This window comes from Acinonyx jubatus, chromosome D2 (assembly GCF_027475565.1).
Source record: "Acinonyx jubatus isolate Ajub_Pintada_27869175 chromosome D2, VMU_Ajub_asm_v1.0, whole genome shotgun sequence".
NCBI classification, from domain to species: domain Eukaryota; kingdom Metazoa; phylum Chordata; class Mammalia; order Carnivora; family Felidae; genus Acinonyx; species Acinonyx jubatus.
In genome coordinates this window covers 51,759,662-51,787,352 of record NC_069393.1, presented here as the reverse complement: position 1 = coordinate 51,787,352, position 27,691 = coordinate 51,759,662, and the positions used below count along the sequence as shown (strand labels likewise).

Sequence of the window (27,691 nt, the reverse complement as noted above, 5' to 3'; positions counted from 1 at the left end):
GTATTTGTAAAATATTTTATCAATCTTCAAATGAAGTAAGTTCTTTTTATAGCCCCAAATTAAAGTTAATACAAAAGGTTTGGATTCTGTAAGTATTTTAAAAGTTCTATAAGATTATACATTTTAAAAAAAATGTTTAATTCCTAACCATAAAATGTGCACAAATATTCATAAATTTCCATCTATTACTTATATTTAGAGAGAAAATGTTTAATGTTCCAAATATTTACACACCCAAAAAATACCTATGGCAATTCATTTCTGATGTAGCCCTTGTACATTTGGCATAAACAAAACACCCCTTTCTGAACATTACTATTGTTTTTATTATTGACATTCTTATAATATTATCATTTTCTAGAACAAAAATAATCTAAGTACTTTTGCAATGAACGATCTTTAAAAACTAGCCTGTTTCATTAGAGATGCTGTTTTTTAACAAACAAAACCAAAATAATAAATTTCAAGCACCTAGAAATTTCTGCTGCCCTCATCTGAAAAATTAATTGCAACTACTATTAACATTTTCTTTCTCTTTAACACAAAGTTCAACAAGTAAGTAAAAACACCTGCCAAACTTTTAAAGGTAACTACTTTTTTACCCTCTAACATTTTGCTGAAAAACAACTTGCAAAGAGAGAAAACCCTTAGACAAACTTCTTATATTTCAAAGGAACTTGTAAAAGAGAATCTGCTGACATATTAGATCCTTTTTGCATTACCCAAAAGCTTTTCTTCTAAGAACAATTGTGGTAAGGAGACATTTGGCTCCTAGGAAATTCCCAAAGGGTCAACCATATGCATCCTTCCATGGCACCTTCACAGCACTGCTTTCTAGATCCATGTCTCAAAAGCAGCTTTCATCATTTACTTGTGTGTCAGTCAATATGATTTATGGACTGCATTCAACAAAGTCAAAGCATATAGAATGAGAAATATGACTACAATCTGCTAATTTGTTTTGTATTGAGCCACTTAAGAGTCAAAGACCTGATGTCAGACTGAGACCAGCAACACAATTAACCAGTCGGTGACAGATTCATCCATCCTCCCTGCCAGGCTGTGCCAATCAAAGACAGCATGAGGCGACATTTGGTGAAATCAGTAAGAAAACTCATTCTCTAGGCAACCTATGTGAGACCTTGATTGACACTTTTTGAATTTAGTTTGTGGAACACAGCCACTCTTTACCCAATAGTCCCTCACTGCAAGCTGTGAAATAAGGCTTTTAATGCCAATCACAGGAACAATAAACCACAAACCACCAACCCTCAGTTTAAAAGGAATCAAGAAAACACATCTGTTTGTATGTCAAGCCAAATTTCTAAAATAATTTACTATTATAGATTAGGCTAAAGATACTCCATTTCCTTTGAAACACCGCAAAATGACATGGTAACAAAAATACAACACATTTTATTAGATTATGGCTCAAAACTGTTTTGGTTTCAAAGTAATGTTTTGATAGATCTACTCTGATATAATAATAGGAGAAATGTAGAATACTTAAAAACTAATTTGACACATTTAAATTTTCATTTGAAGTTTTCATTTCTGTCTCACCATTCTCTTATTTCAAAGATCTAATAAAAAAAGAAAGGTTTGATTTCAACAGTAATTATTTGAAAGCATTTTTCAATGCTGCTTTCATTCTCTCTTGACTACATGTAACATAAAAATGTGCTCTTGAAATCACAACCATTCTTTCTGTATTGGTCTCCCTTCCTTAAAGATCCCAGGAGAATCCATTTTACTCTATTTATATTCCCACAAAAGGTCAACTTTGCACAATAAACTACTTTTTTATTTAAGTAAAAAGAAATATATAGACTCAAAAATATTGTGCATTGCATTTATTGTTCTTTAAATTGATAACAGGTTTTGTTTTAAAAGGTTACATAACTCTTGTCAGAAAAAAATGGAAAACTGAAGTAAAATCATGGTCAATTTGAATATTAACTCTAACACTGGCAACAGAACTTATTAACTAATTCTGATTCTGTACGGCTTTTTATAGTTATTTAAGTTATTAATTTTTTAAGTTGTTTAAATTAAAGCAGTAAAATATTGCCATATTATTCTAAATCACTGCCTCTCTGTTTGCTGCATAAATTTCAGTTGAAACTGTGAAATAGTCTTTTCAAAGGAAAAGCAAAAGAGAAAGGGAAGTATTGATGAATTGGTCAGTCTCCCAAAGAGCCACAATGCATAGCCTTTTTAAAAACTAACAGACTAAAAGAGTGAAGTCTTTCATCAAATGTGAAGTAAACACTAAAATTAGAAATAAATTCCTAATTGAAATATGAGAAAATATGTCTAGTTGAAAAGTAGACATTTTAACTTAAGAAATTTATTATTCTTCCATTTTATATAAGAACCACTAATCTAAAGTTTTACTATATAAAACTACATTTTGCTCATATGTAAAGAATGTATTAAATAAATCATGAAAAAACATACCTAAAACATTAGAATACATGAAAATTTCCCCAAGATGACTTCACAAATGCACAAAGATTCTTCTAGCTCCTAAAATAGGCTTCTGTCTGAACATTGTAATACTGACATATAGAACACTGAAATGTCTCAGATTCCCAATAATACAGAATGGGTGAGTTAGAAAGGCTTAAATATCAAGATGAATTCCTTCAGTGAGTTTTAATAACTTTATAACACTATCTTGAAGACAGATTTTTGAGATTATGCCAAAAACATTCATAGTTCTATCAAAATATACTCAACTCTAAACACCTCCAACATTCTCCAAAATACCTCTTTGACACCTCTATAGTCTTCTCATACCCTTTCTATCTCCCCCTAAAGTAGCTCTAGCCCCAAAAGAGTTGGTTCTCACATCAGTTAACCATAATCCCATAGTGAAGTAGGAATTCCCATTCTCCCTTTTCTGACTTTTCTCCTCCTAACAAATCCCAATGATAAGGATATGAGACTGTAACATAAATGCTTGCTCTTGGGAACACACACACACACACACACACACACACACACACACACACACACATACACACATAGAGATTAAATAGAACACAATCATTTTAAAGTTGGGGGAAAAAATTCCGCAAACTGGGAAAACTTTAGGATAGCTGTAATACATGGCTATTTCTCTTTCATTCAAAACTTCCTATAGGGCTCATCAAACTTTGGTGGCCTTTTATTATTTTATGTTTTTAACATTTTTTCATTTTTGAGAGACAGAGAGAGACAGAGCATGAGTGGGGAGGGGTAGAGAGAGAGAGTGACACACACACACACACACACACACACACACACACACACACACACAAACCAAAGCAGGCTCCAGGCTCTGAGCTGTCATCACAGAGCCCGACGCAGGGCTCAAACTCGTGGACCATGAGATCATGACCTGAATTGGACGCTTAACCGACTGAGCCACCCAGGCGCCCCTAATTTAAAAAAAAAATCTTCTGAGCATGGCCTTAGATGATATGCAATATCTTGATTTTTAGCTTTCTGTAAATATCATCATTGATGTCATGACATCTTCCAACTCATTCTATCTTTAATAGGTAGAAAGAGAATGCAAAGGCAAACAGAGCAGTAACGGTCCAGAAAAGGTCAAGGTTTTGAAGAAATGCCTCTGCTTCCAAGCAATTGATAATATCAGAAATCAAGATAAAATGGTGAAAGCTGCATGCACTTTTGCCCAGACTAGCAAGAAGAGGAAACTAGTTTATGCTGTGTGGGAGCTGACAGGGATTATTTCTAACTCTTAAGCCTACTTGATAATAACAAATTGGGCAGTTAAGCATATGTTTAAGTAGGGAAACAATAAAATATTAAGGCTCTATAACTTTTCTCACTTGACAGCTGTAAGGAAAGGGAAGTTAAAGATGCGCTGTAATTTTCCCTGTGAAGACTGGGTACTATGACTAAGCCACAGAATTTAAGAGTGAAACAATGAAGCATCCCAGGAACTGTTTTAATAACAGCTCTGTGATAGCAGAGCCATATCTTCATTTCTTTACATAAGCACCCAGCTCAGAGTATAAGGGCTATTTAATCATTAAAATGTACTAGTCTGTAATCCCAATACAATTTAAATTTGCAAAGAAGTTGCCAGAATCACTAACACGTTAGACAATATAAGTTGTTTCCACATGGCCATTAGTAAAATGGAAAATGTCAGTCAAGCCAACTGACTCTCTCTTATTAACATATGTAGGTAGGTGGCTGACTATCACAAATGCAGCCACATATACACAAGGATAGCTGAGAGCAGACTTTTGTCATCCAAGGATTTAAATTTAGGTTTTGACCTTTTAAGAATCTGAGAGTCCAGTGCAAGTAGGGCTTAATTTGATGAGGCACACATTTGAATAATATACTCTGTGAAACTGGGTATGGGTGGGGGTGGGGAGGGTGATAATCACTGGGAGACTGAATGCACTCAATGCAAAGTCCCAACCTTCTAACTCTGTGGCTTTGCTGTCTTCTGTTAGTTGACATGGAAACATAACTCTTGTTAAGGTCTACACTTTTCAGGTACATTTTATAGCACTTTCTGAAAGAAATTACATGGCATAGCAGTATTCTCAAATTTGAATATTCTCAAAGTTTTGGGGTATACTCATTCAGAATGTCAAGGGCTTTCTGAATAGGTAATTTCACTGGGCTAAGTCTTAGACTGTGGGAATGGGGTTGGGGTAGATACTGTCAGATTCACTTCTAGTTGAGGAAGTACCTGGAAATGGATTTTTTAAAAGAGTAAGGGAAATGTATCAAGTGGAGGGAGGTTATATATTTAAAACAAGACAAAATCTATACAAAGTGGGAGGGACTGATCAAGGTAAGTGATCACGTTAAGTTTTTTCTTGATTGTCATTTGCAAGACAATCTTGCAAATGACATTCAATGATACTCTGAGAGTATCTACAGTATGCCTTGCCAACTGCTCCCTTCTTGTTTCCAAAGAATTGACAGAGGCTTTTAATCTCAATGCTACCATCTAACACACTGATTTTCATAAGTAGAAAGATTTAAAACAACATGACAGCTTTCCTACAATACCCAAGGTCTCCTGAATGAAAGAAAAGGAAGTGATTAAAATGTTGCTGGCCCTCTGAATTCCTTCCCTGTATGTAATATTTGTCTGCACATGCTCTTTTGGTGGGATTTTCCAAAGGCCAACCTCCTTACTTTTTGTATTACAGTAACTTACATACTCTTTCTATAAGTATGTATCAGCATCTTGGCCAGACGAATTTTGTTACCTCTGACCTGCAAACATACTGTAAATATAAATGCACCAAAGCTGTTCCACCTTTCCCATCAGCTCTATCCTCATCCTTTTCCATTCTTGTTAGGCTCCATACAGGGAAGTAAAAAGAAAAGCAGGCTCTTTGGCACCACTAGATAGGGGCTCGCACAGGAAACCTCTGACTTCATCTTTCCCTATCGTCTCCTGTCTTTCTCTTCAAGGGATCTGACCTCCTTTTTGCTGTCTTTATCTGCTCACGATAAAAACATAATTCTAACTCATAGATTCTCTTATTTGCATATTTTATTCCTTTTTCTTCTTCCCTGATTTCAACTTTTATCCATTTAACTTTGGAGAACAAATGATCTTTTGTATTTTTCTTTCTATTGTGGAATACAAGTTAAAGGGGAAGAAACCATTTGCGTTCCTAGAACTTTACCATTGCTATCTGCAACAACTTAATTAACTTTCTAAATGTGAATTCTCTGTTGTCATCTGGTAGTAAAACGGTCAGATATTGCATTTTCATTTGTTTTTAGTACTAAATCTTCCTGTTCAGAATGGCACTTTGCTCATAAAGCCAGCACCAATGATCTAGTCTATTTCATTGATAGTTATTAAAGAATAAAGTTATAGGATATTTGTAAGTGTGCATATGTATGATGCACATGCCTATACATACATTTAGTCTATGGCTGAGAATAATCCATTCCAATTATTTCCATTTATATCTCACTGATCTGTTACTTATTGGTTAGGTCATGAGTTCTTTCCTAATCCACTAGCTTTCTACTAAATCTCTCATGCTGTTTCCTTCTAAACTAAAAGCGCTCTGTTACTATTACTTCTTCCAAGTATGTCCTGAATCAAACTGCTATTTTCTAAACTTTTGACAACAGAAATTATTTAAGTGTGCTATGTTATATACACACATAAGACTTACAACTTAATGCAATTAAATCTCTTACCAAGATTAGCCAGCATCAACTTAGTAAATACTTAAAAGGATTAAAGTTATAAAATTCAAGTACATTAATTTTCAACTAAAAAGCAACATTCTCTTTTTCCCCAATTAACTTGTATTAGTGAAAATCATTTAACTATTTTATTACATTAACAAAAAGCCTAAGAAAAAATATAGTGGTGCCTAGCTGGTTCTGTCAGTGGAGCATATGACTCTTGATCTCGGGGTCATGAGTTTAAGCCCTACCTTGGGTGTAAAGGTTACTTAAAAATATATGTATTAAAATAAAAAAGCTTAAAAAATATAAATTCCATTTGTAAGAGTGGGTTTTAATGGTTTTCAACTTTTTCATTTACATTCTTTCTCAAGGTTCTTTAATTCTCTCCAATGAACTGATGACTGTCAATGGTTTGTTCTAGTTGATTTTGTGTACTTGGAATTAACTTATTACATAACGTATGGAAATGGGTATAAAAATACCATTAGAATACCTCCTTTATCATCAGAGAAAGAATTATCTCATATTAAGTAACTTTTTCAAAACACTGGACATTCAAGTGTCACACCTTTTAAAATTTCTCATGCAAATTTATACAAAACTGACCCCAAAATCTATTGCTGACTTCTTAAATAGATGATAACAATTTGAGCGTTTTGGATTTTTTTTTTTTTGGATAACAGGGTTAGTATCACTTCGGAACATCACTTCTGTATTTTGAACATGCATATGACTTATCTGCAGGAAATCTGTTAGCAAGCTTAGTAAGTACTTAATTACTATAGCAAATGAAGAAAAAGTTGTAGTGAAAGCTTGAAGGTCTGTCCCTTCAATGGGACGAAGTACGTGTCCTTAGTGCTGGGAATTCACAACAGTTATTTTGGTGCTATCATGTCTTTTACTTTGTTTCAATCACTGCTCAACTTATAGGTGTGAAGAGAGTTGTAGTTTGAATTAATATGTTATTCTTTCATGGAGATGTGCAAGGAAAGAGTGAACATACAAATATTTCTAACCATTACTGAAACCACCTTTATCAAGTAACTTTTGTATAGACATTTTCAAAATTTTTGCCTATGAATAAGGGTACAAACTTTCTCTTCAAAACTAGAAAGTATTCTATATTTGACAAATAAATACGATTCAAAAATTCTGATTTTGCAGTATGCTTTTTATATTCCTTATGTGTACAAGAAAATTGCTTTTACAACAGACCATTTCTTTACTATTTCTCTCATATTAATTTAAAAAATACTTATTAAGCACTTCCTCTGTGTAAAATATTGTTTAGGTGCTACAGAAGATATAATGAGTGGATAACAGTTCCTGACACAAAGGGATTAAATTCTAATAGCAGAAAGAAGGCGAGACTTCAAACAGCTATAGTAGAGGACAAAATATAAACAGTACTGTAAAAGTGGGACAAAGTATCCACATAAGGTTAAGTGGAATTAGCAAATGCTTCGTGAAAGAGGTAGCATTAAAGATGCTTTTGGAAGAGATCCAGGAGTTTTACAATTATAAATGAAGCCAATGTAGAAAGTAAAAGACAGATCCAGGACACTGGATTTTCCACTTTGAATGCCCATATTGAGTAATGGTCAGAAATGTATCTGGAAAGAGGCTGAGATAATTCCTTTTTGTTAGCCTGTGAAATTTTTACTTTAGGTAAGCAAGAGACCTTGAAGCTTTTCAACAGGGAAATGTGATTAGACTGTACTCTAGAAAGAATAATCTAGTACAGGTATGTGTGATGAACTGAAGTAAGGAGAAACTACTGGCAAAGACTAATTAGAAAATAATTACAATCATCAAAATTTGAATTTTGATAACAGGAATAGGAACAGAAAGGTTAGGAACATTTTAAATTTCAAATGCTAGATGAGATTTTTTAAAGGTAAGAACTTTTAATATCTACACATTCAAAAAGTATTTATGAGTTCTTACTCTGGCCATTGAGAGCTCACAACTGGAGGTCAAAAGAAGAAACACAGTAAAACGCAAAATATGATGAAGCCATGAAAAAAGGTGGAAGCTAAGGCAATTCAGGGGAGCAATACTGGGTTTGTAGTGAAAAAGAAAAATGTGCACTTGGTCATGAATCATACTGGGTTATGCACTGAGATAGATTTCTACAAGTGGATTTTGGGATAAGGTCTGCAGAGAAAAAGCACTCAGGAAAAGCATAGTCTTAAAAGCAGGTAATAATAACAGCTAGTATTTTTTGAGTGCTTATTATATGCCAAGTGCTTTTCTAAGTACTTTATGTATACTATCTCATTTAACCCTCACAAAAATCTATAGGGCATATACCCTTACAGCCCTCACTTTAGATGAGGAAGATATCTACAAATTGTGCCCTGTCATGCATGGGGTGACCACAGAGAGGTTTTCCAAAGCACTGCACTCACCACAGATGCAACCATAATACTAACTTTCACAATCAAGTCCCAGGGAATCCTCCTGTTTCACCAAAATAACTATTACCTTCAAATGTGGGTTTCCACAAAACTACAAACATATGCAAAATATTGACAAGATAATTAGAATTTACCATAGATAATCAGGCAGAGAAAAATAAGCCTGCAGGAGGTTCACTACTATCCAATTCACATGCTAGCTTTGGCTTGCATTTACTTACCGGCATGGCTGCATGATCATTGCTGTTAGTCTAAGAAGGAAGTCAGCCAGGAAATCAGATAAAAAAGGAAAATGTATTCCAATAGTAGCAGAGGCAGTGTTTAAAGTAACAAAATACACTACAAAACAAGCAAGCTGGCTCTGTGTGTTTGCTATAATTTAAAAACGTTAATTTATTACATAAATGTGATCATTTTGAAGATTTGTATATTAATTTTCACATCTACGCCAATCAGATAAATCCTCCTCCAAACTTCTGTTTAGCTAATCAAGTCGTCAGCATTAAAATACCAAGGGGGTACCGTTCAGTCAGTTAAGCGTCATACTCTTGATTTCAACTCAGGTCATGATCTCATGGTTCATGAGATCGAGCCTTGCGTCGGGCTCTTGCTGACAGCTTGGAGCATGCTTGGGCTTCTCTCTCTCCCTCTCTCTCTGTCTCTCCCCTGCTTGTGCTCTCTCTCTCAAAAATAAACTTAAAAAAATATATTTAAAAAAACACCAACGTGCTAAATACTAAATTTGCTGAACTGTCAACTTTAGAAAACACCAACTCTTTGATAGGGTTCTTTGCTATAGAGCAGCTGTTCTCAAATTTTAATTTAAAAATGCTGATTCCTAAGCTGAGGAAATTTTAGTGCATTTAGGTCTAGAGCCAGCACTGGAATCTGAATTATTGACAAGTATCTCTTCCTGTAAGGAGCTTGAATGGCTCAGTCGGTTGAGCATCCAACTTCAGCTCAGGTCATGATCTCACAGTTCAGTTCAAGCTCTGTGTCAGGCTTTGTGCTGACAGAGTGGAGTGTGCTTCAGATTCTCTGTCTCCCTCTCTCTCTGCCCCTCTCCTTGATTGCACATGCATGCTCTCTCCCTCTCTCTTAAAAAAATAAACATTAAAAAAAATTTAGAAGTATCTCTTCCCACAGATGATTTTCATACAAAAAGAAATAAAATGTCCATTTCTGCAGACACACACAAAAACTATACTGAATATACGATTCTGAAGATGCTTAGAAAGGATAAGCCACTATTGCTTCCGCATAATCTGCCACTATAGCACAAAAGAAAATACTCAAGGAAAGATGGCACACTAAATTATCTTATAACCATTTAAATGTATTTTCTCCCCAAAAAGTAACAAGTCAAAACAAAAACGAAATCATTGGTCTCAATTTAAATATATATAAGCTCCCACTGAAGTTCTGTACCAAATATACAGTACTACCTTGTTCCTCTAAAATATTAGGGATTAAATTAATTAAATATTAATTCCTTAAAGTAATAAAGATTAATAAAATTAAACTAAAATTGCCTTAAATACTATTTTTTAAATTATCTAATTTACTTTTCAAATTCCACTAATAAACTATATAATATTTAAGCACTACTTTTTAAAAGAAGAAGTATTTACCCTGAAACACGGATTTAACTTTATTATATTAAACCAATGAAATTCAAAATCTGTTTATTGGTGGTAGCTAAACATCTGTGTGGGAAGCTTTCCTCTTCACCAAACACATTATGAATAAAAAACACTACAAGCAGGAATGGAGGAACAGGCAGATAGATCATTCTAATTAACCCCAGTAAGTAGTGGGCTGGCAACTATGTTAGCCAGACAATTCCTTCTTCTGGAAGACTGGACTAGACTCTAGATAATCTCTAAGTCCTTTCTAGATGTAACTTCCAATAAAAGTCAGGCAACAACATTTAACATTAAAACCACATAAGTCATAGGACTTATGTTTTCATCATAGTTCATACCGTATCATTTTTATGACTTACAGGTAACAAATCAGATCAATGTGATTCATTACCATTATAGATTTTTTAAAATTAATACCCAAATAAGTAAAACCAATTTGTAAGCATGTATGTATGTGTGTGTGTGTATATACATACATATATATATATACATATATATATATATGGTTATGTTTTCACTTGTAAAATGTATTCAAAGCTGCCTATGCCACAATTTAAAAACTACAATCTGTATTTTTAATACAATTCTTTCTGGTGTCACGTGAAAGAGAGGGCGATTAAAACCTCTGATTGTATAGTTGACTATTAAAGTTCTCCTTTACAATTTTCAGTCAAGTAAAAGGACATGTGAACCCATATACTTAACTCAGAAAAAAGTTTGAACCAAAGAATAAAAAACATAAAAGGGTAGGGCTGAAAGAGAAAATAAAGTGCCAGAATGAATAAATCTATGTTTAGCTTGGGACTTTACATCTGCATGAAATAATGATGCTTAGAAACATAATATTATATACAAGGACCTTAGAGATGATCTAATCCAATCATATTACTTCAAAGAGAAGGAGGCAGGTTGTTCAGAATCAAGATGGTAGACTAAGTTAATGTTTTTGCTTCCCATCCACCCTGAGATACAAGTGAAATAAAAAGCACAGAGCTGTGAAAAGGAATAAATGTTTAACAGTGGAGAAAATGAAAGTACTTGGGGGAATTCATAAAGGGGTAAGACACTGCCCATTATATGCTAACAGGAACTACAGTGGAGCTGAGAGCCAGCTGTGTATTAGAGTTCAGAGATGGCAGGCATGAGAGAGGATGGAAATGAAAAATGGGATGGAAAAATAGGGAAGGAAACCGAAGATTTCTCACACACTGTGTCTATGATCCCTTACCTACAGAGCATGGTCAATTTTCATAATGAAAGAATATTTAGGGGACAGCTGAGGCTTCTGGTATAGGTGGAAAGAAAGAGAGAGGGAAGGAAAAAGAAAGGGGGAAAGTAAAGCTCTGCTCATTCTGGCCTGGGGCAGTGATAATAGAAAGAAAGGCAGAGAAGGCTACATAATTTAAGAAGCTCAGTGCAAAAGGTAAATGTGGAGCCCTTTGTTCAAAAATTATTAAGAACCACAAGAAAGCAATAGCTGAGCACCAAATCACAGGCAGGGGCCTTCTAAACTCAAGATCCATGCAACTTCACAGGTCACACATCTATGAAGTTGACCCTAAAGAGAAGAGGCCAGAATCTCATGGTTAGCTCCACACCTCCTCACTCTAAGAGGAATCCTAGGCAAAATTAACCCCATTTTTTAAAGTTTTTACTTATTTATTTTGAGAGAGAGGGAGAATCCCAACAGGCTCCCCACTGTCAGCATGGAGCATAATGCAGGGCTTGATACCATGAACCGTGAGATCATGACTTGAGCCAAAAGATACTTAACTGAAACAGAGCCACCCAAGTGCCCCGAAATGACCCCAATTTAAAAAAATTCCCAGTCGATTTCTACTCAGGGGAAAAGTTTATCAAAAAATAGGGTACTTACACAGTAGCAAAGTAAGCTCATATTAGTTCTCCAGGCCTTCTTTTTTTTTTATTTTTTAAAAATGTTTTATTTATTTTTGAGACAGAGAGAGACAGAGCATGAGCAGGGGAGGGGCAGAGAGAGAGGGAGACACAGAATCTGAAGCAGGCTCCAGGCTCTGAGCTGTCAGCACAGAGCCTGATGAGGGGCTTGAACTCACAAACCATGATATCATGACCTGACCCGAAGTTGGACACTTAATTGACTGAGCCACCCACGCGTCCCCAGGGACTCTTTATTAAAAGAGAATGAACAAAATGAAGAAACAAAAAAGTATTCAAGGGTAATCAGATAATTTAAGAAACTGAAAATATCTACAAAAAAACCTACCTTCTAATACTCAGGAAGAGTTGAAAGATAATATATCCATTTTTTTAAGAATAGTACTCTATGACAGAGGAACATTAAAAAGAGAAGTGCTTCACTAGAAATTAAAAGTTAATAAAATATTCTATAGAAGGACTAAAAAACAGAATTGGGAAAATCTCCCAAAACAGAACACAAAAAAAGATAAAGAGATAGGAAATGAAGGAGAGGATAAAACACATAAAGAACTGCTCTGGGAATTCAAACATCTAACTAAATGATTTCAGGAAAGAGAGGACAGGAAATGGAAGGAATAAAAGTATCCAAAAAATAATTATCAGGCACAAAGCCATTCAACCTAGAATTAGATAACCAGCTAAACTATCAATCAAACATAGGACAGAAGAAGATATTTTATGATATGCAAGGACTGAAATAGGAGGAAGTTATTGAGACAGCTTAGCAAACCAACCAGTGAGGCAACAAAAACATGTGGAATCCAGGAAACAGCTCTCTACCCAGAGATCAGAAAAGGAAAATGTCAGGTTAACAGCTACATAGCAATTCTACCAATTCCAGAGAGCAACTGGTACAAATTAGAAGACAAAGGCCTCTGGAGGCACCTGGGTGGCTCAACAGATTGAGCATCCAACTCTTGATTTCTGCTCGGGTCATGATCTCCGGTTCATGGGTTCGAGCCCTGCATCAGTGCAGAGCTTCCTTGGGATTCTCTCTCTCTCCCCCACCCCTCCCCTGCTCTCACTCTCTTCAAATAAATAAACAAATAAACTTGAAAAAGAAAAAGACGACAAAGGCCTCTGTAGTCAGAAGATGGATGAAGAATTAATAAAGTGAAAGGGTGGGGGGACTCATACCTTTATCTTCTATAGAATTAAGATACTGACTAAAGCAGGGCGCCTGGATGGCTCAGTCAGTTAAGCGTCCAACTTTGGCCCAGGTCACGAACTCACAGTTTGTGGGTTCAAGCCCCACATCGGGCTCTATGTGGACAGCCTGGAGCCTGCTTCAGATTTTGTGTCTCTCTCTCTGCCCCTCCTTTGCTCATGCTCTCTTTCTGTCTACCGGAAATGAATAAACATTAAAAAAATAAAATAAAAAAAAGATACTGACTAAAGTAGAGGAGCAAGAAAATAGGAATATAATTATTTTATATAAAGAAACAATAAATAGAAGAAATAAAAACACAGTATAACAATCAATGGGAGAAATAGGGGGAAAGGAGATGTTGCTATGCACACACCTATCTTTCATAGTAAGGAATCACTAGATAGTCTCTACCTTTTATTAAGATAACCACCAGAAGAAATAAAAACATATGGTGAAAAATGGCAGTCTGGGAGAGTGGGACGACATGTCAGGAAAGAGCAAGGAGAGTGGCTATCTTCCATCCCAAATTCTTCTGGACTATTTGACTCATTTCTAGGTACGTGTATTAACTGGAATAAAAGTAAACTGAAACAAAACAACCTTTATTTTAGGCTCTATGAAATCAGACAGACGTTAACAAATTAATCCAGAGGTTGAATGATGTGTCTGTTTCCACAGTGCTGGTTATTGGAAGAATCAGGCCCAGACTCCAAATCTCAAAAGTTTTAATATAGTGGTGCATCTTGAGAAAAAACATTTTAAGGAGAGAATGATTTTTTTTAAGTAAGCTCTACACCCAATGTGGGACTTGAACTCATGCCATCAAGATCAAGAATTGCATGCTCTACACACTGACCAGCCAGGTCCAAGGAGATGTGATTTTTTTAAGTTTATTTATTTTTGAGAGAGAGAGAGAGAGAGAGAGAGAGCAGAAGACACAGATTCCAAAGCAGGCTCCAGGCTCCCAGATGTCAGCACAAAGCCCCACGTGGGGCTCAAACTCACAAACTGTGAGATCATGACCTGAGTCAAGGTGGCATGTGTAACTAACTGAGCCACCCAGTTGCCCCGAGAATGATTTTTTAAAATATTAAAATTTTTTTTTGATGTTTATTTATTTTTGACAGAGTGAGAGACAGAACATGAGCAGGGGAGGGGCAGAGAGAGAGGGAGACACAGAATCCGAAGCAGGCTCCAGGCTCTGAGCTGTCAGCACGAAGCCCGATGCAGGGCTCGATCTCATGAACCTTGAGATCATGACCTGAGCTGAACCGACTGAGCCACCCAGGTGCCCCGATTTTTAAAAATATTTATTTACTTATTTATTTTGAGAGAGAGAGCGTGAGTGAGTATAAGTGGGGGAGGGGCAGAGAGGGGAAGAGACAGGGAGCGAGAGAGGGAGAGAGAGAATCCCAAGCAGGCTCTGTGCTGTCAGTGACAGCACGGAGCCTGATGCAGGGCTCGATCCCATGAACTGTTAGATCATGACCTGAGCTGAAATCAACAGTTGCACACTTCATCAACTTAGCCACCCAGGTGTCCTGATTTTTAAAGTTAGATACTATCCATTTCTGTCCAAATCATATATCTTCATTTATTATTGGATATATATTTGTTTTTCACTTAAAGAAACCATAATATGTTTCAAAATTATATATGGAAATAAAAATGCATGTTAAAAAGTTAGTGGCACCAGATACATTTAGTAGGGAGGGAGACTATGGCCCTACACATAAAAAATTTACAAAGGATACTAAATTAGGCTGTCAATAAAACACTATGGCCTATGGCTGGAAGCAATCAATTAAGTGAAGGGAAAAACCCTTCAAAGTAAACAATTAAAAAAGGAAATATTTTAAAAGGGAACTAGATGGGGGAAGTAGATACAGAATTTAAAGATCGAATAACATTTCCCTGTCCTGAAAGTAGTTCCTACTATAATATTTTTAATTTTATTTTTGAACATACATACTCTGATTTATTTCTTGAGTTAAAAGTAAATCATTTTTCTTTGGCAATGTGATTTTAAAATCTATACCATATTTAGTGCTATGCCGGTAAATGTTTAACAACAATTCTCTGGGAAAAAAGCCTTCATTCATAAGATTTGCTGATTTCCACAGTCTAACTACTCCTACCTACAGCTACCAATGTGATGTCACTGAATGCACAGTTAGGCATAATTGTGCACAATAGGCTTTCATAATATGTATTGCCCACCACTATTTTAAAGCCATTTTCTCCCAGTAGAAAGGCATCTCTAATCTTAGAGTAAGAAATATGGGGAAATGATTCTATTAACAGATATTCTTTTTATAAACAGCTTTTTAGGCATCTATTCTGTAATAAAGATGCCAAACTCATTATTCCTAGCAATCATGTCTATTTTTTTTTATCATTTGTCACAAGACTTATATTAATGCATTAAACCAAAAGTTAAGCATGTTTGAAAGCAAAGAAACATATATCTTTCTTGGAAGAAAAACTGGTATTTACAATTCAAACAGAAACAAGATCAGTTTATTTAAGAACTTTAGAGTGGTAGCAAATAAAAGCACAGAAAACTACATTATGGCTAAAGATAAAATGGAATTCTGAGAAAGGAAGAAATATGAGAAAACTGATCATTCATGATCTTCCATTTACTTCTACTATAAAAGATAACCATTTGTTAGCATAAAATTTGGGTAAATTGGACCCCTTTGCAAATACACATATGAAGAAATTAAAGAGTCATTACCATTTATACATATCCTTTAGTGGTTGTAAATCCATAAAATTATCTTTATTGAAACAAACACATGACTATTAGCATTTATGAAGAAAGTAAATGTTTGTTGTTCTTTCTAGAAGCAGACCAGTGCTGGGTTTTTCGGTAGTACACTCACAGTAAAATGTTAGTGAATTCCATTGGCAGTCTTCATGAACAGCAACTACGTTTGTTCAAGTTGCTTAACAACCTTTTCTATTTACATATGTGTAAGTGGTGAATGAATGTTTAAAAGCTTCTTAAAATTCCTTTGGTTTTAAGTTTTCTAGCTAATATAAAATCTTACTTAAAAAAAACAAAACTTACTTATAAATCAGACTTAAACTAAATCTCATAATTGCATAGAAGAAAATGACTTGTATAATACATGCCAAAATGTTAACAGTAGTTATCCTTTGACAAGATAACAGGTAATTTTTATTTCTTCTATACTTAGATGTATTTTCTATTGTCAGGAAAAAAATATGAGAAATAAGGGTTATTTACATATCTGAAATACTATGAATATTAATATTATTTTAGGGATTAAATTTTAGATTCCAAGAATATTAATCTAGGGATGAAATAACATTTTCTTCACAGAGTAATGAGACTTCACTGGCATCTGTTAGTCATTATAAGCAGTGCACTCAATGTATACTTATTTATTCATATCAATACACTTTATAGTGAATATCTTTCACAATCAAAGTTTTTAATGGCTATATAATGCAAAAGTATAGAATTCAGAGCTAAATAATATCAAGCTAAAAATGTAGGCATAAATACAACACACAAAAAAGTAAAGTACATTAAAATGAAACTAATACTACAAAGGGCCTTGAAACAGTAACAGAGGAAGAAAAAAGAAGACAAAACTAACATTATTAATAGTACTTACTTTATGCCAAGAACCCTGCCAGGTGACTTTTTTACATACTATTTTAATTCATCCTATCTATGACAGTCCTATGGGAAAATGAATTATACCATTTTGCGAAGGTAAAAGGTTTAGAGGTTAAGCAACTTGCCAGGATTCTGGAAATAGTAAATTATAAATCTAAGGTTCAAGCAGAAGTCATGCTAACTCTAGAGCCCATCCTATGCTCTCCTCACTTCAGCAACCTGGACCCCAAGAATGATAAAAGATAAATGGGTTTTGTTTTAATTGAGTCATAAAAAGGCAATTTCCCTTGAGGCAGATAATATATTTAACAGGGCAGCTTAACATTTTGGGTAATGGGGTAATACTAGTCATTACTGCAAATACTGCCTATTTAGTTTGTTGTCAATTTCTATGGTCAGCAGAGAGCTGATGAATAAGTATTTTCATATGGAAACATATTAAATTACTTTACTTTTCCCTCTCCTGCATAGACCTGTACTGGCTGGAACAGTGCAAGTGAAGAGACATAGGTAAGGGAAGTAATATACCAATTCTCTCACTCATCCAAACCTAGAAATAAGAAGTGCCTACAGTGAATATTATTGCTGGTCTTCCAAATCCTACACCTTCCTATTGCTACCATAATGTAGTTAAAAAGTGAAAATAACAAAAAGTTCTTTCCCTGGGCTCCAACAAAACCATTATTATCCATTAATTTCTATTGTTCTCATATCTTGTGAGCAGACAACAAAATTGTACTGGTTGGATAATAACTTTTTGGAACCGCTGGAACCTTTCCCAGGAATGTGGTCAGTAACTGGACATCATGATTACCTGTGATTGAGAAAATATTCTTTTACAACAATGACAGGGACTGACAAAAACTAAATACACAATGACATTAAAAGTGGAGCTTTTAAACTAAGTGTTCTGTCTTAGGTATTTTTTAGGGTTGTGCAGTCAAAGAATCAGCTTTATCCCACAGCATCAACTTTTGTGTCTAATTATTTGCACTAATAGCCATACTTGCACCATCTGAAAGAGTGATCCTTGGTCTCACAGCTCTCATTGACTCTAACTCACTGCGTTGACCCTGAACAATGTCAAGCTAGGATAGTTAGGGCACATGGCCACTACTTAACTCTCCATGTCTGTGAGTGGGATAGCTACTTCTGTTAAAGCTGACTGATTTGGGACTAAATGTGATAAATAATCTTCTGAAGCTTGAGAATTGAAGGAGTCCAGAATGGGCCTCTCCCTCTATCAGGGCCCAAGGGTAACCTGAAACTAAGGAATTCTTTTCAGCCTAAAACATTCAAACAAAAATGGTAGCTTACGTAACTATGTTGCTTAGAAAAACAATACATTTAATAATATTGCTTCTGATCTTTGCTTAAAAGAAAACAAGACAGTCAAATATTTTATACAATTTCAGTATTTCAGAGAATATACTAAGCAATAATAAAATTATCAACTCTAGCTAAAACTTACTATAGTAAATAATTTAATATTTTTGCTTCGGAATTATGTTTCTAGTTTATTGCTTGAATAAGCATATACTGTTGTCACATCCATTTTCTCTTTTCTTAGCTGTGAAATACAATTTTCTATTTATCTGATCATGTCCTATACTTATTATTGTATTTGTTGGTCTGCACTGTATAGCAGCTTATTTCCTTTACAGGAAAACCAATGTTAAATAACATAAAAATCCAAAATGGCATATGAAGAATCCCCTAAAACTATACAAAATATCATAATAGATTACACGAGTGATCTAGTTAGTCCAAGAAGATCTGTCTCTCTCAGTGTTACTACAGTACAAGAAAGCAGCCTTTCCCTCCAGATGTTAGCCTCCTGAAGTGAGATATTTGCCCCAACCATTTCTAACATATAACCTCTCTTAATCTTCTCAATTTATGCACAAAATTCCTACCCATCATGTTATGCCAAGCTGTGAAAGATATTGCAACATAAAAATATGATGTGTATGTATCTGTGTACATGTGTGTGCACACAGATCTGTTTACTTTTGTACACTGCTTTTAGCTAGAAACATGGAGATGGATGCTGGCAACGTGAATTCAAATTAATTCAACAATTATTTAAAATATACTACATGAGGAACATTTTCTTAGAAATTAGATGAAACAAGAATTAAACATATATACAGGTTCCCTTTTTCAACACAAAGAGAGCAGTTAGGAATATAATATAATCCCTGGGTAAGCTTCTAAAATCTCTTTGGCACAGATCCACTATTAAAATCTCTTTAGGAAATTCTTCTATTTATTTTTTAGCAACACCTGCCTTCAACTATTCTAAATGGCCCTCTGGAGCAACTCGCAATGCAAAGTCAAAAAATTAGGAGAATAACTTTTTTTTTTTCCATTTTAAACAGGAGAGATGGGCGGAGGCTGTTGGGGAGGCTTGAGATTAAGTATTTTTGTGTTCAGCTACACCTCCTTTCTTCTTTCTTTCCTTCCTTCCTTCCTTCCTTCCTTCCTTCCTTCCTTCCTTCCTTCTTTCCTTCCTTCCTTCCTCCTTCCTTCCTTCCTTCCTTCCTTCCTTCCTTCCTTCCTTCCTTCCTTCCTTCTTCCTTCCTTCCTTCTTCCTTCCTCCCTCCCTCCTTCCTTCCTTCCTTCCTTCCTTCCTTCCTTCCTTTCTTTCTTTCTTTCTTTCTTTCTTTCTTACCAGGTGGGGTTTTTTTCTTGTGTTCAGCTACATTTTATTGTGAAATAAAAAGGTCAACAATTTTTTTTCTATTTTATTTGTAAAAGAATTACTCCACTCATGTTTTAATAGTTCTATTATTTCTAATACACCTAATGAAAAGCATGTTCATCCCAAGATAACCTCTTTGGTCTTTGCATTCCTCATCTGAAGAATCCAATGCTTCAGCCTATTCAAACCCAAACATCCCTGCAATTTATATATATATTTTTAATGTTTCATCAATAGATTGTTCAAAATGTAGATGCATTATTACTATGTATCAGGATAGAACAATGTTCCATCTTTACTCCTCATCTCTGGCCTAAAAACACCTAATAATTTCTTGGCTTTTCTAACTGGAAAAGTCATTGATTCTATTGACTTTAATGAGAACTACCCCTATTAAGAGTTTATTTCAAGATGCTCAACGTCGTTCCTCATCAGGGAAATACAAATCAAAACCACACTCAGATATCACCTCACTCCAGTCAGAGTGGCCAAAATGAACAAATCAGGAGACTATAGATGCTGGAGAGGATGTGGAGAAATGGGAACCCTCTTGCACTGTTGGTGGGAATGCAAATTGGTGCAGCCACTCTGGAAAGCAGTGTGGAGGTCCCTCAAAAAATTAAAAATAGACCTACCCTATGACCCAGCAATAGCACTGCTAGGAATTTACCCAAGGGATACAGGAGTACAGATGCATAGGGGCACTTGTACCCCAATGTTCATAGCAGCACTCTCAACAATAGCCAAATTATGGAAAGAGCCTAAATGTCCATCAACGGATGAATGGATAAAGAAATGTTGGTTTATATACACAATGGAGTACTACGTGGCAATGAGAAAAAATGAAATATGGCCTTTTGTAGCAATGTGGATGGAACTGGAGAGTGTGATGCTAAGTGAAATAAGCCATACAGAGAAAGACAGATACCATATGGTTTTACTCTTATGTGGATCCTGAGAAACTTAACAGGAACCCATGGGGGAGGGGGAGGAAAAAAGAAAAAAAAAAAAAAAGAGGTTAGAGTGGGAGAGAGCCAAAGCATAAGAGACTGTTAAAAACTGAGAACAAACTGAGGGTTGATGGGGGGTGGGAGGGAGGAGAGGGTGGGTGATGGGTATTGAGGAGGTCACCTTTTGGGATGAGCACTGGATGTTGTATGGAAACCAATTTTACAATAAATTTCTTATATTGAAAAAAAATAAAATAAAATAAAATTTGCATACATTAAAGTTCAAAAAATAAATAAATAAAATAAAATAAAATTCATTACACTGGAGAAAAAAAAAGAGTTTATTTCAATTTAAGTCTATACCGAATTTCAGGGTTTTGTTTTGGTTTTGGTAGAAACAAAGTTGTAGTTATTTTGGCTGAAAGTAAAATAAATTAAAACTTCAAACAATTGGCTAGGTTATTAGAATTCCTCACAAATAGACGTGTAATAATGGAAAGAAAATATTCAAGCCATGAAGTTGGTTTGAGCCAGTAAATCTCAAATTAAGATTAAATTCTACATATATTTTAGTAAGCAAAATTGTAATACAATTTTCTGGGATTTTTCATACTTACAGGTAAATGAGTAAACACTTGAAAGATGCTTCTTAAAAAATTAATAAGATCCATTAAATAACCACTAGCTCTTCCATCTGGCTCAGACATTGTCCAGTCATAATCAGCAAGCTGAACAAATTCATCAATTTTTTGATTAAGTTTGGTATATATTTCTCCTTCTGCTGCATGTCGGGCATCCTGATAAGGGATAAAGTAACAAAAACAAAAAGTTATAGAAGCAGATAATTTAAAAACCTTTCTTGGGTGCCTGGGTGGCTCAGTTGGTTAAGTATCCAAGTTCGGTTCAGGTCATGATCTCATGGTTTACGAGTTTGAGCCCCACATTGGGCTCTGCACTGACAGCGCTGAGCCTGCTTGGAATTCTCTCTCTCTCTGTCTCTCTTTGCCCCTCCCCCACTCTTGTTCTCTCAAAAGAAATAAACATAAAAACAAGTGTTCTCAAAATTCTAAAATTTATTTTATATTTTTCTTTGATCTAATATTTTAGTCATTTATTCAAAATCCAAGAAAATTGTTGGTTTTTTGGCTGGCAGTAGTCTATTTGACTGACATCACTTTTTCCCCCCAACCTCCTTTATGGGGTAGGATAATTTATGAGTTATTAATCCTGAACTGTTCTCACAGCTTTAAGAAGACTCATAGGAGAGACAGAAGTTTAAAAACAGAAGTTGTCAAGAACACAGAAGACCACCTCTGTCCACTGACTGAGAAGAATAAAGTTGGATGGTAACAGAAGAAATGGAATAGTTTCAGGTGTCTTAAGTTCAAGAGGAAAAAAAGAAAAGAGAAGAAAGAGATAGTTAACTTCTCAGAGGAGGAGAAAAGAAAGGATGAGAGTGATGCAAAAACACCAGAGTGAAGATCTCCAAACAGTCTCTTCTCCATAAAAGCAACAAGAAAACTTGCAAAAATAGTCAAAATCAACTTTTCCAGGGCTCTGGAAATTAATTTAAACTTTGCAGTAATCCAAATAGTGTTTATTCAGGAAAAACAGCTTGGTAAGAAAAGGAGCATTGCAGGGTTTTAATGTGCCCTTATTTCCATTCTTCTTCCCCTACTTTAGTTTCACAGTATCCTTGAAAATCAACATCCTACAACTATGGTAAAAAACAGTAGCCTGACAGCCATCAAAGGGAACAGAATGGGCTTGGAGCTCCTTCAAAACCACATTCCTGGAGAATTATCATTATTTCAACTACCTGATGGTTTCCTGGAAGACCCCACTTACAGGGATGTCTTTCTTTGATTTAAATTGGGGCTTGTCCAGTGCATAAAGCCTTTTCTCTGGGGACATTTGTTGAAAACAATTAAAGGTAATTGTTGAATATGGCATATGCCTGAAGGAATGGATAACAGGGCACACAGTCAGCTAACTTTAGCTTAAAAGGAAAACCTGGGGAATGAGATATACATAGATGACTTTGAAAGGCTCTTACATATTCCTGGGAATCTACAAGGTTATGTACACATGTAGGGCTATGCACAAGCTCAGAAAAGACCTGAGAAGGCTCTAAGCTCTCATTTATGACTGACCTTGAAGCTCTGTACAAGCATGAAGTAAAGGCTAACTTAGAGTTGTCAAATGCCTGAGTGTTGAAGGTATGCCCCAGTACCTACATAGAGTTCTTCAGCAAAGACTGGGAAACTTATTGGTTCTAGGCTTTTCAGGAAATCTGTGTCCAATCATTAATTGGTCATTAAGCTAACCAAGCAGAGACTTCAGTGGCCACAGAGGAGAAAGAATAGAGACTTTATAGAATTAATTCAGAAAAGTCACAACCAACCAGCCAACCAACCAACTTTGGGAAGAGAGGAGAATCAGATTTTCAGAATTGCCACAATATATTATTTAAGTGTCCTGTTTTCAACAAATTTATGTCACGCAAAGTAACAAGAAAGTATGACTCATATACAGGGGGAAAAAAGCAATCAACAGAAACTCTTAATGAGAAGGCCCAGTCATTGAACTTTTAAGACAAAGACCTTAATTCAGCTATTTAAAATATGTCCAAAGGACTATAGGAAACCACATCTAAAGAACTAAAGGAAAATACTGCAATGCCTCACAAAATATAATGTAAGTAAAAAGGCAGAATTTTTTAAAAATAGAAATTCTGCGGGTGCCTGGGTGGCTAAATCAGTTGAGCCTCTGACTCTTGATTTCAGCTCAGGTCATGATCCCAGGGTCATGGGATTGAGCCTTGCATCAAGCTCCATGCTGAGCGTGGAGCCTGTTAAAGATGCTTTCTTTCTCTTTCTCTCTCTCTCTCTCTCTCTCTCTCTCTCTCTCTCCCTCTGCCCCTCTCCCCTGCTCACACTCTTGCTCTCTCTCTCAAAGAAAAAAAATTTTTTTTTAAATAGAGGGTCAGTCAGTTAAGCATCACACTCCTGATTTAAACTCGGGTCGTTATCTTACCGTTCCTGTGTTCAAACCCGGCATGGGGCTCCATACTGACAGTGCAGAGCCTACTTGGGATTCTCTCTCTCCTCTCTCTGCCCATCCCCTGCTTGTGCTCTCTCTCTCACTCAAAATAAATAAACTTTAAAAAAATAGAAATTCTGCAGTTGAAAAGTACAATAAATGAAATTAAAAAATTACTACAGGGGTTCTACAGATTTGGCAGGCAGAAGAAAAGGATTAGATTAACAATATAAACCAACTAAATCTAACAGACATCTATAGAATATCCCACTCAAAAACAGCAGAGCATGAATTACTCTCAAGTTCACATGGGATGCTATCCAGAATAGGGCATATGTCAGGTCATAAGGCAAGCCTTAAAAGGACTGAAATCATACAAAGTATGTATTCTAACCACAATGGAATAAAATTAGAAATCAGTAATAGAAGGATATTTGGAAAATTCACAGATATTGGAAATTAAACAACAGACTAAAATAAATAACCAACAGGTCAAAGCAGAAATCATGATCAAAATAAGAAAACATTTTGAGATAAAAAAAACAAAAACACAATACCAAAACTTATGGGAGGCAATGAAAGCAGTGCTAAGAGAAAATGTTACAGTATACATGCCTATATTATAAAAGAAAAAGAACTCAAATCAATAACCTAAACTTTCACCTTAAAAAACTACAAAAAGAAGAAATGGTAGTTGTGGGTTCTCATTCAGAAAACAGCACTCTGATAGAGGCCACAGATTAGGCACTGTGGCCTTTGAACCATAGCAAAAGATCTCCATGTCTATGTGTTTCTTTTAAAGGCTCATACAGACTTAGGGAACATCTTGCAAGTTAAAAGTTAAAACTAGATGGATCTCTGCCTTTCCCTCAGTTTTTGTTTTGTTTTGTTTGTTTGTTTTTGAACTGCACAAGGCCCTGGAATACTTTTTACAAAAAGGTGAACAACTTATCACTCTGAACAGTAAAGCATGAGGGACAATGTCATATTTCTGACAAAACTAATACCTATTTAGATTTCTTAATTTTTTAAAATGTTTATTTACGTTTGAGAGACACACGAGAGAGACAGACTGTGAGCAGGCGAGGGGCAGAGAGAGAGGGAGACACAGAATTCGAAGCAGGCTCCAGGCTCCGAGCTGTCAGCACAGAGCCCAACGCAGGGCTCGAACTCACAAACCGTGAGATCATGACCTGAGCGAAGTCAGACACTTAAGCAACTAAGCCACCCAGGTGCCCCCCCCCCCCCCCGATTTAGATTTCTGACTGATACTTCAGTATCACTAACCATTAGTAGTCACATATTATGTTTGAGTAGAGTTTAATCTAGTTTACATTTTATATCATGCCTATGAATAAGATCGCTATAAAGACACTGAGATGAGTATCTCACAACTCAGGGAGAGATACAATACTGTAGTTCTCCCCTTATTCACGGTTTCACTTCCGGTGGTTTCAGTTACCCATAGTCAACAACAGTCTGGAAGCAGATGATCCTCCTTCTGACCTTTCCCCAGATGGTCAACAGCAGCCGAATGCTATGTCAACAACGCCTACATCATTCACCTTACTCCATGTCATTACATTGGCATTTTATCATCTCACATCATCACAAAAAGAAAAGGGAGTACAGTACAATAAGGTATTCTGAGAGAGAGACAGACAGACCGACCATATTCATATAACTTTTGTCGTAGTACACTTATAATTGTTCTATTTTATTATTAGGTATTGTTAATTTTTTACTGTGCCTGATTTATAAGTTAAACTTTATCAGAGCTAGGTATGTATTGGAGAAAACAATATAAATAGGGTTTAGTACTATCCGAGGTTTCAGGAATCCACTGGGGATGGATTGGACATACCCCTGAGGATAAGTGGGGGTTGAAGGGGGGGGGGGAAACTGTGTAACAAAACATGACTAATGCTATATTATAGGTTTAGCAAAGCATCCTGAGGAAATAGTTACTACTTATTTGATAAAAAGCTTGATGGAGATAGTATGTCATTTGAGTTGTAACTTTAAAAAATATAATCAGGAACGCTCACTAAGTATTTTAGTTTGTGCGCCTTAAGAAATTTTCAGAACAGTGTACAAAATGGTAAACATGAACAACCAAAATGTGCTGTTTTCATATTTTAAAATGCTTTTTTGCCTCCCTTTCCAATTTTCACAACGTCTAACCACTCACTACTCACTGCCACATTGGGCTGATAAAACCCAACTACTGTAAGTAGATGTCTTTCCATCGGAGTGCCTGTTTTCACAGTAGGACTGGAACGGGAATTCCAAGAAAGATTTTTCTTCTCTCCCCATTCACATTAATATGCATTAATTAATTGCATTAGCCACAGCAATAATATACATCTCTTTAACCTAACAGCATTAGGAGGAGATATCCAAGATAGCAAATGCCTACAGCCCACAGAGCTATGCCACAACACGTTTTATTGATATCATTTAAATGCCAATGTCTCAAAGCAATGTAAATGTTTATTTACCACTTTGCATTTTGCCCCAGTGTTCAAAATCAGCCCCCTCTATTTCATGTCTCACTACCTTTACTGAATCTAAGCAGATGAATATCGATCATTATAGAGCTGAAGCGAGACCACTATTCTAGAAGGCATCCACATAAGGGGAGCCTAAAACTCAAAACTGTATTAATTATCCCATAATACCCATTTCCCTTATATCCCAAAGCAAAGACAATTTGAAGTCTGATTGCTCCTAACCTCTACTATACCTATCTGCACTCAAATAGCTCTATGTGATTTTTCTTGCTTTTCTGGGATGTCTCCAACATAGGCAGAAAGAGAAAGAGCTGCCTGACAAAATTCTAAAAACCAGTATCAAAAGACTCCTCTCCCCCAAACTCGCAGAGCTAAAGTACTTGGTGAAACTTTACACATTTTTAAATAGCTGTTCCTTTAAAATCCTAATTTCAACCTAATTTTTTATTACTTTTAAAAATTAAGCTTATTTATTTATTTTGAGAGAGAGAGGGGGAGGGACTGGAGAGGCAGAGAGAGAGAGAATCCCAAGGTGGCTCAGCACTGTCCGGGCAGAATCTGATGGGGGGTGGGAGAGCTCGAACAAGAGAACTGCGAGATCATGACCTGAGCCAAAATCAAGACTGGGATTTAAAATCAATGATATACTAGGGGTGCATGGGTGGCTCAGTTGGTTAAGCATCTGACGTTGGCTTAGGTCATGATCTCATGGCTTGTGAGTTCAAATCCCACGTCGGGTTCAGCACAGAGCCTGGAGCCTGCTTCAGATTCTGTGTCTCCCTCTCTCTCTGCCCCTCCCCTCCTTATGCTCTCTCTCAAAAATAAATAAACATTTAAAAAATTTGTATTTAAAATCAATGATATACTGAGGTGCCCGAGTAGCTCAGTCAGTTAAGCGTTGGACTCTTGATTTCAGCTCAGGTCATGATCTCACAGTTCATGAGTTTGAGCCCCACATGGAGCTCTGTTCTGAAAATGTGGATCCTGCTTGGGATTCTCTCCTCCTGTCTCTCTGGCCCTCCTCTGCTTATACTTTCTCTCTCTCAAAATAAACATTAAAAATTTTTTTTAATTAAAAAAAATCAATGGTATACTTTTAAAAAGTTTATTTATTTATTGAGTATTTATTTATTTACATAATCTCTACACCCAACATGGGACTCAAATGCATGACCCCAAGATCAAGAGTTGCATGTTCTTCCAACAAAGCCAGCCAGGTACCCCAATGATATACTTCTTAATTACCCTTTTTACTATACAGGATTTTATTAAAAGAATATTATTTCACATTTTCCTGGATTTTTTTAAAGCAATTTGGGACAATTAAAACATTAACCAAAAGTTGAAATGGAGAGAGGAACCAAATATCTAGAAATCTTAAAGTCATGTGGAAAACACAGTATTTATGTGAAGAAAGAAAAATTATAAAAATGATGAAACCATTCACATTA

At 35.7% G+C, this 27,691-nt stretch overlaps 1 protein-coding gene across 12 annotated transcripts in view; it reads right to left on the bottom strand.

The window, feature by feature from the left end:
- Window positions 1-27,691, bottom strand: part of EXOC6 (exocyst complex component 6) — a 316,918-nt gene that overhangs the window by 58,133 nt on the left and 231,094 nt on the right. For 11 of the 12 annotated variants that reach the window (XR_008292111.1, XM_053207218.1, XM_015061898.3 and 8 more), the window contains one exon: window positions 21,303-21,482. The exons of the other annotated variant lie outside the window; for it this stretch is intronic. Coding sequence is in view for 10 of the 11 variants with exons in the window: in XM_053207218.1 (XP_053063193.1) it covers window positions 21,303-21,482 (180 nt within the window). In the remaining variant the exon portion in view is untranslated. The remainder of the gene's footprint in view (window positions 1-21,302; window positions 21,483-27,691) is intronic. 12 annotated transcript variants of the gene reach the window in all.